The following is a 20719-nucleotide window of genomic DNA, read 5'->3' as shown; positions in this document are numbered from 1 at the left end:
AGGAATAGCACATACAGGACATCTTTTCTCAAGTATTTCAAAACCATAGCAACACTTGTATTTTATTTCTTTGTGTATAAAAGATGTGCAGAAAGATACATGCCTTATCAGATTTTATTTTATTGGGTATGGCTGTAGGTGACATTGTCTATAAAAATGAACTGCACAGCATCACATCAAGTACAGGCATCTTAAGTTCATTCATACAGTTCATCTCTCAAACTACCATGGTGAGATTTAAACACTGTGCAGCTCTAAACATTCAGCAAAAGGCTACAGTGTCTCAAGAGACAAAAATAGTAATGTTTTTCTAGAACTACCCATTTGATAATATATTTTGATAGGTTATATCTCCCACCAAAGTTAGGCCCCTTGTAAAAGGAGCCACCTACTTTAGATTCAGTCTAAACTAATAGACTCTACAGTGTTTTGTAACATTTGCCACTTACAGTAAAGAAAATAGGAACATCGTGAGTATAATGGGCACCACACTGTACATTCCTATTGGAATAATTTCTAGAATGTATATAACCCAGCACTAAGAGATGATGGGAAAGATTTACCACCTACAGATTAAAAAAAAAGATGCTAAGCTAGATGCTAGTTTCCTGTAAGGATGAATTTGTGCAAAAGTGCCTTTCTCCTCTGGAAATACATCCTGGCATTAGCTGACTGTACATTCTAACATTTTATAACATAAAAAGTGAAGGCAGGAGATATGGCTGAGGGGTATAAAGCACTTAGCAAAAGCAAGCCCCTGGGTCCATCTCCAGCCCTGGAAATCACAAAGCAAACATCTGGCTCTTCCATAAGATTAAATAACCTGATACTGAAACATGGTGACATTTTTACAAGAGCTGTACCTAGGCATCTGATCAATGTTCTGATTGATAATTTGCACTCTTTTTCACCAGTAAAGGCTCAAGTTGGGAATTAGTGTATATAGAAATGAGCTGCTGGGCTCGGACCGTGAAGCAGTATGAAGTGTTACCTGTCTTCCCTCACTGCGCCCTCAGCCATTTTCTATTCATTTTAACCTGCTAACTCTTCTGCTTCCATCTTGATCTCATTTCCTAACCATCTTAGAGCTTCTAATCAAAGTCTGGATTTCTTCAAAGATCAGCTGAACTTGGCGACCACCACTGTGGCACAATGTCTGAAGCATAGGGAAGAGGCCATATTCTATGGGCTTCCTTGACCACTTGTATCTTTTGTAACATACCTGCCATAGATAACATCTCATTGAAAGTGTAAATTAAGATCCATTTTCAGAGATGTTTGACAGGGGAAAAGAAAATGCACAGTGTGAAAACTTATGGGAAAACAACGCCAGAAAACAAGCAGAAGCTACAAGGACCAGGGGTTGGCATCTTAAAGACAAGCAAAGTCACCTCATGGTCTCAGCAAACTACAGACGTCTATATCTAGGGACAACTAAATAAGTTTAGTTATATGAATTCTTCTATGTTTCAAGACACTTCCTAGGAACTTCATCCCACAAATCAAGGTTTGTTATTTGCACTGTCTTCTAGCCCAATTAAAAACAAAAAGTGGTAAATAACAACCTAAAATCAGAAGGAATTGTTAAGTGAAACATTCTTGCCCCAGTTGTTGGAATTACACTTATTACAGATACATCCCATTGATGAGGTAGTCAGATTCCTCAGATGTAATGGGACGGGCTTTCTTAAGTTTCTGTTTCACCAGTCGGAGTCGGCAAGCCACCATGAGAAGCAGCAAAGCAGTGATGGCCAGCCCCAGTGCCAAGGGGAGCACTGCACCTGTGAAGGTCAAAGACAAAGGGTCAGTCCCTGGCAACAGTGCAGCGACCGGTCACTACGAGACAAGCACTTAGCAGGCTCTCCACCTAATTAGGCAACTAAAACTGGCACTATTTTTGGTTAAGGTGCAGAGAGGTTAATCTGAGTGCCTGTCTTACCTATTACAGATCTAGTCTTAAACCCAGATCTCTTCAAAACCAAATCCTGTACCAGGTTCCTAGAACATATGCTTGGCATCAGAGGGTACAAACCCAGCAGTGAGGTCACTCATCGGAATATAGTAGATACTGTGGCCATGGGAGATTTTTTCTTTGTGGTCATGGATTACATTCATGGATTCATACATGATCAATCTCTCTAGATACAGACTAACTCCTGATTTCTGGTTCTGTGTAGGGCTTAAGATACTTATTTCTTTTTGTAAATCCATGTGCCCTACTGTCAGCCACTGGAATATTTATTGAAAACTAACTTCAAAATGTTAGTATGCCAGATGTGGTGGCTCATGCCTTTAATCCCAGCACTTGGGGCACAGGCAGGCAGATCTCTGTGTTTGAGGACAGCCTGGTCTACATAGTGAGACCCTCTCTCAAAAAACAGCCAAAAACAAAACCAAAAATTATGTGTTGGTATCACTTTGGCCACTGGTGAGTAAGAAAAACATCTCTAGTTTCTCCTTTGGGGCTGGTCCAAGACAGCACACCAGAGCAGCCTGTAGAGTTTTCCAGTCTGTAAGGGGCATGGTGTGCCCAGATCTGTGTTCCGGTCAAGCTCAGCAGGTACTATTCTTAGCCTCATCAGCTCTGGACCAGAGCCAGGTTTGTTTGAAGATGCGATGGTAGGACTATTTTTAGTTGCAATTTGCAACTGGAGGAACAAACACCTCCATATGGAGCCTGACTCTGTAACACTTTTTCTTTTTTTGCTCATTTATTTTGTGTTAATAAATAGCTTTCCATCTGCCAATCATCAACCTAAGTGCTAGCTAGCCATCAAAGCTAAGCATTTTTTTACTTGTCAATTTAAAAAATACCCAGACCCAAGGATAAGCTAAAGTGAAGAGTGCCAGCTTCAAAGCTGAAAGCACTGAATTCTTACAACCACCTGAGCTGGTACTGTTGTACCATTTTACAAGCGAGGGAACTATGGCATCAGGAACGGAGGCGTCTAATACTGTGCTGTAAGTGGTGGAGCTTGGACTGCACCCCAGACAGGACAGAGCCTTCCCCAACAGGGAAATGAGAACATTTCTGAATAACAACTCTGAGTAGATAGACCTTTAATGATACACTGCAATGAAATATTATAGGTATTTCAAATAATAGAGTTTTATTTGAAATCCAATATGAACAGGAGTGGTCCACCTGTCTGGAAGGTAAGAATTGTGCTGGAGTGTTTTTGAGGTTATGTGGGAATTCTTTTGGGGTGAGTGAGATACATTTATTGCACACATTTTTCTTGAATATATGTGTACATTTTTGGACATTTTCTGATAACATGCCTATAGAAGATTCAGGTGGAATCTTCCTTTGGGCTCTTGGATTAACTGGTCTAAATATGTGGGAACCGTTAGTCTAAAGGTAGTGGCTGCAGCCCTAAAAGTGGGCGAGCTTGCCAGACAGGCAGAAAGGATGACCAGAGGGTGGGCAGACAAGAAGACCAAGGATTAAAAGACACAGAAGTAAGCCGGGCATGGTGGTATATGCCTTTAATCCCAGCACTCAGGAGGCTGGGTGGATCTCAGTGAGTTCAAGGCCAGCCTGATCTAGATAGTGAGTTCCAGGACAGCTGGAACTACAGGGAGACCCTGTCTCAAAAAGGCCAACAAAAAAAAAAAACAAAAAAAACAAAACAAAACAGAAGTAGGGCAACAGAGGATGGCGGATTAGCAACAGTAAATTTTTTTTACAGAAGACTGAAGGCATGGCTATTTTCTCTCTTGTACACTGAGACCTGACTGCTTGCAGCCACAGAGGGAATGAGCCAGTGGAGAGCGGAAAATTAATAGATAATTGAGAAACACACCTGAGGAAGTACAAGGAGCTACATTAAGATCTGGGAGAGGGTTGCACCCCTTTGATCCCAGCACTGGAGAGGTAGAGGCAGGAGGAGCTCTGAGATCAAGGCCAGCCTTTTACACAGTTCCAGGCCATCTGGGGCTACAGAGAGTCCCTGTCTCAAAAAGAAAAAAAAACAAACAAAAAAACAAACCAAGATCTGGGAGAGATGGCCTAGGAGAGAGGGACACCTTTCTCCTGCTCTGGAGGAAAGGAAGAGAGGGCAAGGGCAAAGCCAAGTTTCTACTTTTGAGGGTGGGAAGCTGAGGAAGTTCCCTCCAGACAACCTAGCGTTCTGATAGAGGAAGTTTTGAAAGGCTTAAGTGGCTCGAAGGTTGGAAACATGACAAAGTGACTTTGTTCACCTCCCCTGGAAACTCAAATATCCTTAAACCACTTCCTGAAAATTGGAATACAACACCTGGCCCTACTTCTGCCTGTTCAGGGAAGGAAAATTATTAAGACCCTCCCAGACCTCACAATGTGCTAGAATTGATTAAGATAAAAACCCATGTTTAGGCTACAGGGGAAGCAAATTGCAGGTGACCATCTCAATCCCAATCCAAGCCCTGTGACTCAGGCACAGCTAGGGTGACAAAACACACCACACACATACACAATCTAGGAAAATTCTGTTTGCCAAGTGAGGTATGAGATTGCTGAACTGTCAAATCTGATCCTTGTTTAGTGCTTTGATGACAAGAAAAATGAAATTTATAAACTAGTACTTGCAGAATACTGAAATTTATTCTTTGTTTTGTTTTTTAATGAGTTGCTACATTTGACTTTTAGCTTGGGTGCTGGGGATAGGAACTCAAGTCTTCATGCTTGCATTGCAAGCACTTTTTACCCACTGAGCCATCTCCCAGCACCCATCTCCTTTAAAAAAGTTACTTATTTTTACAAATATTTATTATATTTGCATTTTATGTGTATGTGTGTATTGCCTGCATGTAGGTAAGTGCACCCATGTAGTGCAATGCCCGCAGAGGACAGAAGAAGATGTCGGATCCCCTGGGACTGGAGTTAACAGACAGTTGTTAGCTGCCATGTGGGTGCTGGGATTCGAACCCTGGTCTCCTGTAAAAACAGCCAGTGTTCTTAACCTCTGAGCCCTCTCTCCAGCCCCACTTATTTTTATTTTATGTATATGAGTGTTATGCCTGCATGTATGTAAGTGCACCTGTGTTGTACAGTGCCCATGGAGGACAGAAGAAGGCATCAGATCCCCTGGAACTGGAGTTACAGACAGTTGTTAGCTGCTATGTGGGATTTGAACCCGGGTTTTCTGCAAGAGCAGCCAGTGCTCTTAACCACTGAGCTATCTCTCCAGCCCCACCTCTCCTTTTTCTTCACACAGAGTCTTACTCTACAGCCCAGGCTGGCCTGGAACTCACTATGTAGCTCAGGCTGGCTTTGATTTTGTCACTATCTTCCCACTTCACACTCTGGAGTACTGGGATTATAGGTATGAGCCACTTGCGCAGCTGTGTTTGTGTGCATGTACATGTGCTCACAGGTACATGTGCATGTGGAGGTCAAAGTGGACATCAGGCATCTTCCACTATCTCTTGCCCTTGTCTTGTGTTTTTGCTGGGTTGAAAGGCATGTGCCACTATACCCAACCACCTTATCTTTAGAGACAGGGACTCTCACTGAACCCAGAACTCTTATTAGCTAGAGTTTCTGGTCAGCAAGCTCCAGGGACCCACCTGTCTCCAATTCACCAGTGTTAGATTTGTGTGGCCATGTCCAGCTTTCACATGGGTGCTGGGGTTCCAAACTGAGGTCCTCATGCTTCCATGATACGCACTTTACCAATTGAGCCATCTTCCCAGCCCCATGTTCTTTTGAAATAGGGTTTTGCTATGTAGCCCAGGCTGGTCTCCCTCTTGTGAGTTTCCCTCCTGCCCCTGCTTCCCAAGTGCTGTAATCCTAAGGGATTATAGGCATATACCACCACACCTGATTTATTATTCACTTTTTAACCTTAGTTGACATCGGTTTCTTCTTCATACTTTTAGTTCAGGTGATTTAAAATTTTTCCCCAACCTCTTCTAATACACAGAGATAGAATTCTCAGTAACCAGCTAAGGTGAAGCCACTCTCTGACACACATGGGGGTGGTGGCACACGCCTTTAATCCCAGCATTCAGAAGGCAGAAGCAGGTGGATCTCTGTGAGTTTGAGGCCAGCCTGGTCTACATAGTGAGTTCCAGGCCATCTGAGGCTACAGTGAGACCCTGTCTCAAAACAAAACAAAAACAAAAACAAAAAAACCCAGTAAAAAACACATCAACAAAAATCCTATCTTAATAAATTCCAACTTTGCTTCATAAGAAACTAAGATGGTGAATTTTATATTTTGTTCATATGAATGGAAATGACACTCAAGACATCTTAACAATTAGAATCAGCACCAGCCAATTAGAACTGACCCTCCAGAGACATCTGGCAGTGGGATCTGGAGGGAGGCTGTTTTCACTCTCTTTGTCAATGGGTGACAAGGACTCTTTTATCCAAATATCCTGAGACAAGCCAATGTTCATTAGGCCAATGACAGTAGGGGAAGCAGCCAAGTACTTAACGCCTGGATTATTCTCAGACATAAATTGTTTAAAAGTTGTATTTTGAGAGCCGGGCATGGTGGCACATACCTTTAATCTCAGCACATGGGAGGCAGAGGCAGGTGGATCTCTGTAAGTTTGAGGCCAGCCTGGTCTAATAGTGAGTTCCTGGCAAGCTGAGGCTACAGGGAGACCCTGTCTCAAAAAGATCAAAAAAAGAAGAAAAAACAAACCTGTATTTTGATATTATTCTGATATAAAAGGAAATGAACGGTGTTGTCCAGATATTACAAAGGATACTATGGAAGGAAAGAAAGATTTTAGGTTTATAGGAGAATCATATTTTGTTTTGCTAAGTCTTTACTGAATAGTTTGTGGGATTTAGGACTAAAGTCTGGCTTTCTATGGGTTTATGTCCAAAGTGTTTTCTTTCTAGTAAAAACATCTAAAATGATGGAACTGTAGTAAATCTCTACTTAGTATATTTTCTGACTGCCTCCTGTACTCTTTCCACATTACTGTGTGTTCTAAGCTCAAAGTCTTTTCTTCACTCTTCTACACCACAATTTAGTATCAATTTAGTACTAAATTTAGTATAGTATTAAGATAATAGCTGTCATTTACAACCAAACTATGTAGCAGTGTGAACAGAGGCATCATTTATCCTCTCTAATAACCCTATAAGGCAGAAGTTGTAACTATCATCTCCCCAATGAAGAAACTGGGATCCAGAGATAAGAATCATCCCATAATTGTTGAGTTTAGTGGTACAGGATTTGAACTGTGGTATCTGATCTTGGAGTTTGTATTCTTAGCCTCTATTCTATACATGTGACTTTTCCTATAGTGTCACACCTGGAAGGATGTGTGAAAGACAAAGCGAGGTTCATAGATAGGAAGCTACTGTCAAGGGTGCCATGATGCACTGGGACCTAGAAGACGAGAAGACAGTTCTGGTCCATGGAGCTCTGCTCCACTGTGAACACTCAGAGCTACATCTGACATCCAATCAGGGCACATGTGGTTCTGTGGCTCTCCCTATGCTGCAGTGTGTTTCTAAGGTAAACACTCACCTGCTTCTGGGGCTGGATGTTCCCCTCTTCCTCGTTTACTCTTGGATTCAAAAATATAATTTTCCTCTTTTCTGTTCTTCCCTGAGGAATTATTATCTGTGGGAAGTAGATAGTTAAAGGTATGTTAGAAACTTCAGGACATAGACATGAAAATGTAGCCTTGTTTGCTTTTTTTTTTTTTTGAGACAGGGTCTCCCTATAGCTCCAGCCAACCTAGAACTCACTATATGAACCAGGCTGACCTTGATCTCACAGATACCAACTGCTTCTGCATCCTGAGTGCTGGGATTGAAGGTGTGTGCTACTGTGCCTAGGTGGTTTACTTTTTAAAAGATGGATTTAGAGAAAGGAATTATAGGATTTATTTCTTAAATAGACACATGCTCATGTTTAATACTAAAACTGGATGCCAACATTATCAACATGACCAACTTAATGAAGCAGACCATGTGGCCAATACACCCCTGAACCAAGGAAGGGGGGAAACACGCTATGCCCAAATTACCCTCTGGAGCAAGGAAAGCCCTCAGCCGCAGTCAAGGGCAACTTCTAGATGCTGGTATAGGAAGCTGAGAAAAATCAGAACAGGTCTTTAGACATGCCATGAAACCTTACTCAGCCTGTGTGGTAGGTAGTAATGATTCATTTCTGTTGGGATCAGACCCCTCCCCCCCCATACTCAGTTGATGCAGACTAGAACTTCTAGTTTAATGAAATATTACTTGTTTAACTCTTCTATTCGGTTATTATATAATGTTCAGGGAAAATATCCACAAATATCATATTTTTGGCTTTTTACTGGCAGCCTCTGATAAGCCCAGGCTGTAACTTAACCCCATTTCCCAAGGAGTACATTCATAGTATTTGTACATTTATTACTTCGACAGGATAAGACTTAATGATTGGAGGAGTTACTCTCATCCTGTGGTGTGAATTCAAGCAGGGTTGTGAATATTATAGTGCCTAATGGAAATAAGTTAGAAATGATCGCTTTACATGAGGAGTTTTAATGAGAAAATTTTTTTACTAATGAGGCTTCTTATGTGGCATCAACAGGAATGTTCATACTCTTTGCAACTGAAGTTTAAAGGTAGTGTATAAAATTATTTGGTACCTTATCTGCGTGAATATACTAAGCATCATAAAGTCAATTGACTAAAGGAATTTGTAGTCAGTCAGCTGCCTACTAGAGCCACAAAGCAATGACTTAAAGGGATCCCTGCAGTCAAATACACTGTTTCCCTAAGGCCTCCTGAACACTCTTTTCACAAAGTTGTTTATTGTCTTGTTTCATGAACTTTTCCTGGGCAGCCACAGACAAGCATTTACTTACCCCAGATAGGGCACTGACAACAGACCGAAATGTGATTCTACCAAAGTCATTTGGCGAACCAATGGGCTTACTTATAGAATATGGGCAAGAGGTTGCTCTCAAGAGCACAAGTGACTTCCAAACAGCCAAATCATTGAAAACACTCATTCCAACATGGATGATGACTTCCCCAGAGGTGCCTAGATCAAGTCCCCATTTTAGCTAAACTTCTACCCTCTTCTGCCCTCTCTATACTTGAGAATCTCCTGAAACCATGAGGCCTCATTCAGCTGAGGCAGAATTATATACATTGGGTTGGGAGGTACAAGGGGGACTGGCTGAGATGTCTGTCTAATGACCCTCCCCCACCTCTCCTTTTATGAGGGACCATCAACAGTCAACAAGCCTGATCCTACCTGAGGGTCCCTTGCAAGTAGTACATATGCTCTGATAAAGGTGGTAATGGCTGTCATGCTGGGAGGATAACACTATACAATACCTGTCCATCACTATATCACCCAGACCATTTCTTTTTTCACCTTTGAAGCAGCTCTGATCATGGCCCTTCTCTCTGTTCTCACCACCATGACCTTGGGTCTTTAGTACCCTTGGCCTGAGCACTCCAAGAGCCTAAGAGTCTCTTCCTGCATTTCTGTGCCCAGAAACCCTATTCAGACTTGTCCATTAGTAAGTACAGACCTGAGGGCCCATGGAACTTATAAAGGCCCACAAATGTTTTCTTTCTTTCTTTTTTTTTTTCTTTTTGAGACAGGGTCTCCTTGTAGCCCCAGCTGTCCTCGAACTCACTATGTAGACCAGGCTGTCCTCGAACTCACAAAGATCTGCCTGCCTCTGCCTCCTAAGTGCTGGGATTAAAGGTGTGCGCTACCACGCTCAACCTTTATTTTCTTTTAAAATCCTAAGGACTCCAGACATGGTGCTACACACCTTTAATCCTGGCATTCGGGAGGCAGAAGCAGGCAGATCTGGTCTACATTATGAGATCCAGGCCAGCTGGGGCTACAGGGAGACCCGGTCTCAAAAAAGAAAAACAAATCTACAGGGAAAAGAATCAATATAATAGATAATGAATATATAATAGTAAATTCAGCCTGGATTGTACTCATTTTCATACCAATTTGGTCAAAATATACTATTTCCCAGACCCAGCCACAAGCTCTGAACAATGTGGCAAATCAATTCCAGAGAAGCCAATTATTTTTTCTGCAATGATCTTTGCAGAGGCATTCCTGTCCTGGGATGCTCTTTCCTCTTTGTGAGCTCTGCACTGTCGTTATTACACACAGGCGCACGCTCACTGACGAAGAGGCAGCAGGAAGGAAGCTGCTTCCATTTCATTTTCAATTGCTGGAACAACTTCATGTTCTGGAAGAAGGTGGAGGCACCAGCTGACAAAGTGACTACTGTATGTGCCTGCTTTCCAGAGTGTTCTGCAGCTTGCTGTGATCACCAGCCACCCCAGCCTACCAACATCAACATCAGCATGGTCCTTTCATGCTGTTCAATGGTGGATCACATTGCATGTGTGCAATGTAGATTAAGAAGGAGCTCTCCTCAGAAAATGTTCATTATTGCTCATTTGTGGGAAGTGAATTTCCTCACACCAGGTCTTCTACCTATTTGTGGTAGATTCCTGGTTCCATGATGGAAGATGACTTTATAGCTATTCTGTCTATCACATTTCCACAGATCTAAACTATCGCCTAGTACTGTGGTCTTTTTAGTTTCCAAACAGTTCCTCCATAAAATGAAATGTGAAAAGACTAGACTAGAACAGAAAAAAAAAAAAATCTTAAAAATCATTAGAGCTGGTAGAGTGCCAGCTTAAAATACAAGAGGCCCCAGAGTTCAGCCCCCAGCATTAAATAGTAAATGACTGTCCTTAAACGACATGCCTTTTACAATAACATGAAGATTGCTTACTGCAGTTATCTCTAACAATAAACTAACCAAAGAGGCTTTGGTATATTCAGCAGAGGAATCCATGGAAAGAAGAATTTCACACCCATATATCAGAAAATGTATGTTCTTCTATGTATGCTTTGGTCCGGTTCCTTAAAGAATTTGGCTGAGGGGCTGGAGAAATGGCTTAGCAGTTAAGAGTGCTTGCTGCTTTCACAGAGGAACAGGGCTCAGCTCCCAGCACCCACATGGCAGCTATGAACCACCTGTAACTCCAATTCTAGGGGATCTAATGACCCCTTCTGGACTCTGAAAATTTGCATACACATGGTGCACTTACATACATGCTGGCAAAACACTCATACATATAAAATAAAAATAAATAATTAAAAAAAAGAATTTGGCTGACCTGCTCTGTTAAACATGAGTTCTCAAGTTTCCAATAAATAGAGCCCATGTAAACACAAGCACAATGTGACTTTTCTAGCTTTATAGGGCAGGAAACCAGATTTCTTTCCTCCAGCTTGATGGAATACAAGAGCACAGCCTTGTTAATGAATGACTTGGACCACACAGAGAACAGGCCTCACAGCTGTAACTTCATTCAGCAACAATCCAGCCTTTGTGCTGTGAGGTGCTGAGCAAACACAGGCCACACTGGAGTTCTGTGCTCCCAAAGGCAGGCTCAGAGTGTACTAGCATGAATTCACTGTGTAACCAAACATTTATACAAGCATTTCATCTTATGCCTAAGTAATGTGCCTGGAATAAGTTACCAAGGGATAACTTGGGTCAAAGTATTACAGTTTTAAGTCTTCAGAAACAGCTTCATAAAAGACTTGTACTAACCTATATACCTAGGTTCAATTCCGGTATAGCTATTTATTTAGCTATACTGGGATTGAACCTAGGATTTTGCACTTTAGGACTTACAAATAGTCACGGATTACAAAACAGAATTTACCACTCAGCTATATTCTGTGTCTCCTCACCGTCTACACTGCATTATTATTATAAATCTTAGTATTTTGTGTGGGAATGACTTCTGGACAAAGATTTATCTAATCTTGTAAACCAAAAGCTAATTTTATGTTCCAAGATCATTTAACTCTATCTCCGCTTATTTATAATGTAAACAAGCTTACAAGGCCTTGGACTCCTCTTGTAACCTAAACATACAGCTTTAATCCCTTATGACCATTTCTTGTCTTTGATCCAGAATACTGTGTATGTGTGTGTGTGTGGGGGGGTGAATATCAAAAGCAGCAGTGGATATTCTTTGGAAGCAATGAGAATTATCCTGTTTTTATTGCAAACAACAGAATTAAATTGATAACAACTGTTCTTGTGTTGTTCTAGGTCACACACAAGGGTTAGAAAGAGCAAATTCTTCTCTGATAAGACAAGGGACTGCTTTTACTTCCCCATTTCATGCTGGATATATAATTTCAAAAAAAAAGAGAGCAAGGCTTTTGTTCAATTGCACAGTTCCAGGAGAAATGTGAAGAACAAATTCTGATAACAGTTCCAGCCCCATTCTTGGTTTAAATAGATGCAAAGAGTCAGGCTGTCTTTATTCAGGCATCATCGTAATGTAGCATCGTCCTGTCACATTCTGTCTACATGTCTTTAATGAGGCATGTCTACATGCCCATGGGGAAAGGCACAGCAGGAAACTGAAGCTGTTTGTATTTATTGTACTAGCTGCAGATCTTTTTAAAGCTCATGCATGTGTCATAAATAATGATGCATTTTAAAATCAATTTCTGTCTTGTTGAGTCTAATTCACATGAAATTGGAGGCCACGGATCCTAGTCTGGTGATATTAGAGATAGTGGAGGAAGAAGGCAGTCTAAACAGAAAGCAACACTCTCAGGGTTCTTTTTATCATTGTCAAATTCTGTTCTTCACCTCTGGACTTTCAAAAACTGTATTTTAAAAATATTTATTTATTTATTTTAATGTATGAGTGTTTTGCCTACATGTATGTAAGTGCACCCATGCATGCAATGCCCATGGAGGTCAGAAGAAGGCATTGGATCCCCTGGAACTGGAGTTGCAGATGGTGGTTAGCCACCATGTGGGTGCTGAGAACTAAACCTAGTTCTTCTGCAAGAGCAGCTAGTGTTCTTACCTGTTGAGGCATCTCTCCAGTCCCCAAACTGTATTTTTAGTGAGTATTTAATAACGTGATAATGCTAAGAAAAGTAAAAGTTGTATAAAAATATTACGTTAGTCTTGTTAAAAATGAAGAGATATGTATGCATTGTATAAAGAAATGTAATTTAAAAAATGTAACAAAATGTTAATGGTGAGTTTGTTAGATGATATTAATTTTCTTCTTTACATTTTCCTTTATTCTCCCAATTTTCTATAATAAATATATATTTTTGATAATAAGATGTCCTAATATATTGCTAATATTTAGATAGCTAGTGTCTGCATCTGTGAAATACCATTCCTTGTCTTTATAGCTAAAAACAAAGGGTTTATTACGAAAATGGACAAAAATAGAGATCATCAACACACTTCAAACTGGTCCACTCAATGGTTGATGGATAGCTGGGAACAAGATTTTCAAAATGATTTTGAGGCCAAGTCCACACTCCCCCAGGACAGTGCTGTTATTGACAGGCAACACCTAAAAGGGCTGCTGGAGCAGAGTTTGAACATCAGGCTCTTTTTTGGTCAGTCAGCGCAAGACATGACCTAGGCTTCTGGCTGAGATTCCTGGTTAACAATGAAGAAATTGAGGGCCAGAAATAGGAAGCAACTTACTCAAAGTTTCTAAAGGCGGAGAGTAGACAAGAACCTAAGGAGCTCTACTGGGCTTTGGTCTCCACTCTACTTTCAGCTAATGCCTTCATGGCTACATGGCCCTCTCTTCCACCTTGACACAGCAGAATACATCCTGGTCTCTGAGGATAAACTCTCTTCCCCTTCAGCATTCCTGCCTAGGACACTTGGCCCTCCCTGACTGTTCTTAGGTGGTGGCTAGCTCCCCATACAAATCTGGCAGAGGAAACCTGACAAATCCTAACTTGCACCTGGTGAATGACCCACTCAGTACATGGCAGGAGCAACAAGGCCTGGATGGAGAGCTGACAGCTGAAGTGTGCCTAGCAGCCTTAGCACTGTCAGAGCAAGCCCCTCATGGAATCCAGCATTTTGCAGACATGTATGTGTACAGTCACTTAAAATGTACAAAGTCTACAAAAAAAATCTGGGAGGAAATATACCAATATATTAAAAATAGTTGTCAATAAATGGTGGTATATTAAGCCATTTTCATGTTTTTATTATTTTGCTTCTTTGACATTTTGTACAATAAACATTTTTTGTTAAAGTTGTTAAAATAATGAGATTATTTCAATGAAAAATATGCAGACTTTGAGTACTAGAGTTACAAAAATACACAGAAATGAAGTAATCTGCATTTCTGTCTCCTATAGCACATAACCATGCAAATATAGAAACTGAACTGACAGAATCTGTAATATAGTAGCAGTGTAAACATATTTTATTATTTTAGAATATTTTATTATTTTTATTTTATGTGTATGAGTGATTTGCCTGAATATATGTAAGTGCACCACATGTGTGCAATGCTTATGGAGGCCAGAAGACAGCATCGGATCCCCTGAAACTGGAATTACTAACAGTTGTTAGCTGTCATGAAGGTACTAGGATCCAAACCCAGGTCTTCTGGAAGAATAGTAAGTGTTCTTAACTGCTAAGTCACCTCTGCAGGGCCAGTATGAACATTTTTTTTTTTTTCTTTTTTTATGGGTCTTTTTGAGACAAGGTCTTCCTGTAGCCCCAGCTGTCCTGTAGACCAGGCTGGCCTTGAACTCACAGAGATCTGCCTGCCCCTGCCTCCTGAATGCTGGGATTAAAGGCGTGCACCACCAAGCCCAGCTGTGAACATATTTTAAAACCTTATTAGCCTTATTAAAAAACAAATGACAACAAACCCTGATAAACTTTTTTTTAAAGTTTTAATTATTTTTATTTTATGTGTATGTGTGTATTGGTTGCATGTAGGTAAGGGCACCCATGTCATACAATGCCCACGTAGGTCAGAAGAGGCTGTTGGATCCCCCTGGACTGGAGTTACGGACAGTTGTTAGCTGCCAAGTGGGTGCTGGGATTTGAACCCGTGTCTTCTGCAAAAACAACCAGTGTTCTTAACCACTGAGCCATCTCTCCAGCCCCAAACCCTGATAAACTTTTAACACTGACTTAATCATACATAAAATAGCCCATTTTATGATGGCATGTGTGTTCTTTAGGTGAAGACTTAATAGTACATAAACAGGCCATTTTATGATGGCATGTGTGGTCTTTAAGTGAAGAGGGTTTACATAAATATGTGCAGGTTACAATGCTTCATCTCATCGGCATTAGTTTCTTCAAGCTTAGTGTTGAAACGACTCTGATTTATTTCTAAATAGTCAAGTATGTACCTATATGAATGTATAGTCAGCCCTCCATATCTGAGGGTTCTGTATCCATGGGTTCAACCAATCTCAGATCTAAAATACTTCTAGTAAAAAAAAATGTGGGGGGCTAGAGAAATGGCTCAGCAGTTAAGAGCACTGGCTGCTTTTGCAGAGAGTACCCAGGTTCAATTCCCAGCACCCACATAGCAGTAACAATCATCTGTAACTCCAGTTCCAGAGGAATCCAATGCCCTCTTCTGACCTCCACAGACACTGCATGCCTGACACAGATGCACTTACACACATGCAGGCAATATACTCATACACATAAAATAAAAATAATAAAATATTTTTAAAAAATTGTGCCTGGACATGGTGGTGCATGCCTTTAATCCCAGCACTTGGGAAGCAGAGGAAGGCAGATCTCTGTGAGTTCAAAGTCAGCCTGGTCAACATAATGAGTTCCAGGCCAACTGGGCTAGAGAGATCCTGTCTAAAAAACGAAAACAAAAAAATAAAATTGTGTACGCAGCTGAGGGTGTAGTTCAGTGGTATAGTGAGTACTTTACACATGTGGGGCCCCGAGTTTAATCCTCAGAGCATTCACACACACACATGCACACACACACACACTCTCTCACAAATTGTGCTTGTACCGACCACATACAGAGACCACTTTTTCTTGTCCTTAGTCCCTTAGCCCCTTAAAAATATAGTATCAGAACTATTTCTACAGCACTTACATTGTATGAGATATTATAAGTAATCTAGAGATGACTTAAAAGTATTTAGGAGGCTATGTATAACTTACATGCATGTAAAATGTAAGCATTTTTTCATTTATTTATATTATCTGTATGGGGGGTATGCAGGCATGTCCTGGCCCACGTGTGAGGGGTCAGAGGACAACCTATAGGAGCCAATTCTCTCTTTCCACCATGTAGGTTCCCAGAGATGGAACTCAGGTCCTCAGACTCAGTACCAAGTGCTTTTACTTGCTGAGCTATCTTGCTGGCCCTATAATATCAATTTTATAAAAGGGGCTTGAACATCTTTGAACTTTAGTATCTCATGGACCCTGGAACCAGTCCCTCATGAATACCAAAGGATGACCATATTTACTAGATATTCCTTACCATAAATTAACACTTAATTTATTTTTTCAGTGCTAGGGATCAAATCCAGGTTGGACAAGTGCTCTACACTGAACTAAATCCCCAAACCTCCTTACTATAAAATTAATTAGTACAAATGTTGGGGTTGTTTTGTTTGTTTCATTTCTCTTTTTGGGGGGGCTGAATTCTTTATTTTAATTTGAATTATTCTATCTTTTGAGGATATTTCCTTGGCATTCTTCAAACATGCAAACATGAAACTTAACTTCGAGCCACATTAACAATAGAAAATGAAGGCTATTCATGGAGAACCCAGTTTGAGTCCTTACCTGGCTCGATGGGAATGATTTGACTCTCGGGTGCCCTCTCAGCAGAATGATTCCTCTTTTCTGTGTGTGATAAGGTAGCTGGTTGATTTGGGGTAGTGGCTTTCTGGGACTTTTCCAACCAGGGAGCTCCTGTACCTTCACTCACCCCTGTGGTTCCTGACTGGGCAGGACTAGCCACCGTATGTGTCACCATCTTACGGTCTAGGCCCACTGCAAAAGAACCAAGTTATTTGTTGGATTTGTTTTTGTTTTTAAAATGTCTTTGTTTTTATTTTATGTGTATAAGTGTTTTTCTTATATGTATGTAGGTACACCATATGTGTGTGGTGCCCTGCATAGGCCAGAAAAGGGTGTCGGATCCCCTGGAACTGGAGTTAGGGATGGTGGTTAGCCACCAGGGAGGCGCTGGGACCATTCAACCACGTCTCCAGTCCTGGATTTGTTGTTGTTCTGCTTTAATTTGTGTATGGGTATGCATCCATATGCATGGGGAGGCTAGAGGACAACCTTATTTGTTGTTCCTTAAGTGCTGTCTATGTGTGTTTTTTGCTTTTGTTTTTTTTTTTTTTTAAAAGTATTTTATTATTTTTATTTTATGTGTATGTATGTATTGCCTGGTAAGTGGACCCGTGTTGTGCAATGACCTTGGAAGACAGAAGAAGCTGTTGGATCCCCTGAAACTGGAGTTACGGACAGTTGTTAGCTGCCATGTGGGTACTGGGATTTGAACCCAGGTCTTCTGCAAGAACAACCAGTGTTCTTAACCGCTGAGCCAACTCTCCAGCCCCTGTTTTATTTATTTTTTTAAGACAGGGTCTCCCTGTAGCCCAGGCTGGCCTGGAACTATGTAGACCAGGCTGGCCTTGATCTCACAGAGACCTGCCTGCCTCTCCCTCCTAAATGCTGGGATTAAAGGTTAGTGCCACTACGCTTAGCCCACCTTAGGTTTTGAGACAGAGTCTCTCAGCAGCCTGGTACTTACCAAGGAGGCTAGGCTGGTTGGCCAGTGAGCTCCAGGAATCTGCCTGTCTCTGCCTCCCCAGTGCTGGTATTAATGACTCAGCACACTTGATTTTTTTTTTTTTAACATGGGTGCTGGAGACTGAATTCAGGTCCTTGTGCTTGCAAAGACAAGTACTCTACTGAATGAGCTATCATCCAAGCATCAATGAGCATCAATCCAAGATGGGAATACTTTTTGAACTTTAACTAAAACCACTATATTTGAAATTGATTTAAAATCATGACTATTTGAGATTAACACCCTACCCAGTAAGACATGCAGAATCCCATATGAACTATCCTGTTTGGCTTTCAAATGGGTAATGTAGTCTCTCTTCTTCTAAAAGCTTTCCCAACATTATACAGAAAGAACTGGATGAAGACAAATTAAACCTTGTTTTGAGACCTTTTTCTTCTTATCCCTGTATTTTACTAAGCTATTTTCTGCAGCTCTTCTTTCTTACAGTGCACTTTTAAGTATGTGACATTACAAAACTGATTTGTAGTCCTGACTTAGTCATACCCTCATGTGTCATAAATAATCTTTAAAACTTATCAAAATAATGTCAGGTGTGGTGGAGGCACATGCCTATAATCCCAGCACTTGGAAGGCCAAGGCTGGAGGATTTCAAGTTTTGAGGCCAACCTAGGCTACATGGGAAGACTGTATCTCAAAGAATAATAAATAAATCAAGGAGCTGGAGAGATGGCTTAGTGGTTAAGAGCACTTGTTTTTTTTGTAGAGGACTCGGGTTCAATTCCTAGTACCCATGTCAGGCGATTCACAACTGCTTGTAGGTCAAGGAGTGCTAATGCCTCTGGCCTCTGTGGGTACCTGCACTGCTGTGCATATCCCGTATCGCACTCAGACAAACAGACACACATACACATATAATTAAAAAATAATAAAAATATTTCAAGGCCAGCCTGGTCTACATAGTGAGTTCCAGGCCAGCTGGGGCTACAAGGAGACCCTGTCTCAAAAGACAAAAAATAAATAAATAAATAAATAAATAAATAAAAGATATATGTCTAAATAAATAAAATAGGGTTAGGCATAGCAGTGCATGCTTTTAATCCCAGCACTTGGGAAGCAGAGGCAGGTCTTTAAATTTTCAAGTTATATTTATTTACTTATTTTGTGTGTATGTGGATTCATGCATGCCACCAGACACTTGTGGAGCTCAGAGGACAACTTGTGAGAATCAGTTCTCTCCTACTATCATGTGGGTTGTAGGAACTGAATTCAGGTTGTCAGCCTTGGCAACAAGTGCCTTTATCCATTAAGCCATCTTGCTGGCTTTACTTCAGTTTTAAAAAACTGTATCTTATGGGATGGAGAGATGGCTCAGCATTTAAGAGCACTGGCTGCTCTTGCAGAGCACCCAGGTTTGATTCCCAGCACCCACAGGGTGGCTAACAACTGTCCGTAACTCCAGTTCCAGGGGAATCTGATGCCCTCTTTTGACCTCTGTGGGCACTGCAGGATATGGGTGCACTTACACCCACATGCAGGCAATACATTCATACACAGAAAATAAAAATCAGGCTATCTTGTATCCCAGGTGACACTGAACTCCTCATCTACCAGCTTCCACCTTCCAAGCGCCAAGATTACAGGGGTCACCACCAGCCAGTGACAGGTTCTCCCTGTAGCCCCAGCTGGCCTGGAACTCACTATGTAGACCAGGCTGGCCTCAAACTCACAAAGATCTGCCTGCCTCCGCCTCCCGAGTGCTAGGATTAAAGGCGTTCCACCAATCAAACAATGCTTATTATTAAACATTATTAAAAACACACACACACACACACACACACACACACACACACACACAGGTGTGCACGCGCACCACTGGAGAGATGGCTCAGCAGTTAAGGGCACTGACTGCTCTTGCAGAGGACCTGGGTTCACTTCCCGGCACCCACATGGTGGTTAACAACCATCTGTAGCTCCAGTTCCAGGGGATCTGATGCCTTCTGACCTCTGTGGTACTCCGCGACACGGGTGCACTTACACGTATGCAGCCAATACACTCATACACATAAAATAAAAATAAATAAAAATATTTTTTTAAAAAAGCACACCCAATACCAAAACAATTGACACTTGCAACTCAGACTAGAGACTCAGTGAGTTCTCAAACACAGCTTTTCCACATAAAGTCATTCATAAAAAAAGACAGGGAAGAATGCTGGTTTCCAGTTTTATTCCAGAACACAGACATCCCTACTCCACCTCTTTCGGTCTCTGTTTGATAAGGTCATGCAACCAACTTACAGTTTTGACAGAAGTCTTCATCAGACCCATCAGGACACTGCCGCACTCCATCACAAGCCAGAGTGATGTCAATGCAGCAGCCGTTGTCACAGAAGAAATGGTACCTCGAGCAGACGCTGGAGCATCCTGTTTGTAAACAAGACTCAAGTCACAAGGATGCAGGACCATTTAATATCTTCTTTCAGGATGAGCCAACAGTCAGGAAAGGGGACTACACAGGAGAAGGTGTCAAGGGTAATGAGGGAAACCATGGGGCAGGAGCAAGACTTTCTCGGATGGCTGGGAGGTCCCTTCTTCAACCCCCTGTCTACAGTCTTAGGAAGACCACAGGGCTCTCTCCCTGACAGTGGGTCTCCATGCCTTTGTTGCTTAGGAGGCGGGAACACAGGAGCAGTGGCTCTGGCTCCATTGGTGTCCTCCCTCAGTGGTCTTATTTTACATTCATTCCTTCTCTATCACTAGGGCCTCTCACTCAGGAAGTTTATGTTTCCCCAGTTCTCCTTCCTGGGTCATATGACCATGCTTCAATAATGATTCGTTGTATACATACTGTAGTCTGCATTCTTGGCTTAGGAGGCGGGAACACAGGAGCAGTGGCTCTGGCTCCATTGGTGTCCTCCCTCAGTGGTCTTATTTTACATTCATTCCTTCTCTATCACTAGGGCCTCTCACTCAGGAAGTTTATGTTTCCCCAGTTCTCCTTCCTGGGTCATATGACCATGCTTCAATAATGATTCGTTGTATACATACTGTAGTCTGCATTCTTGCTTTCTAAGTAATACTTTTTTTTTTTTTTTTTTTTTTAAAAAAAATTTTCCTTATGTAGCCCTGGTTAACCTA

The 20719-nt window shown here is 41.5% G+C and overlaps 1 protein-coding gene across 3 annotated transcripts in view; it reads right to left on the bottom strand.

Annotated features, from left to right (window-relative positions):
- Nucleotides 1–23: 23 nt before the first annotated feature.
- The window catches only part of Lrp11 (LDL receptor related protein 11), a 33148-nt gene continuing 12452 nt past the window's right edge, over nt 24–20719 (bottom strand). Inside the window, exons 4-8 of one of the 3 annotated variants that reach the window (XM_029562203.1) lie at nt 19880–20005; nt 16745–16809; nt 16600–16659; nt 7479–7574; nt 24–1781 (exon numbers count right to left, since the gene is read on the bottom strand). In XM_029562203.1, the coding sequence (XP_029418063.1) occupies nt 1701–1781; nt 7479–7574; nt 16600–16659; nt 16745–16809; nt 19880–20005 (428 nt within the window). In that variant the 3' untranslated portion in view covers nt 24–1700. Of the gene's footprint in view, nt 1782–7478; nt 7575–16599; nt 16810–19879; nt 20006–20719 lie in introns of all 3 variants that reach the window. The other 2 variants (XM_008830429.3, XM_029562204.1) reach the window with 2 other exon arrangements.

Source organism: Nannospalax galili, unplaced genomic scaffold (genome assembly GCF_000622305.1).
Source record: "Nannospalax galili isolate Female #2095 unplaced genomic scaffold, S.galili_v1.0 scaffold395, whole genome shotgun sequence".
Classification (NCBI taxonomy): domain Eukaryota; kingdom Metazoa; phylum Chordata; class Mammalia; order Rodentia; family Spalacidae; genus Nannospalax; species Nannospalax galili.
Note: the sequence above shows the minus strand (reverse complement) of the source record. Positions and strands in the feature narration are given on the sequence as shown.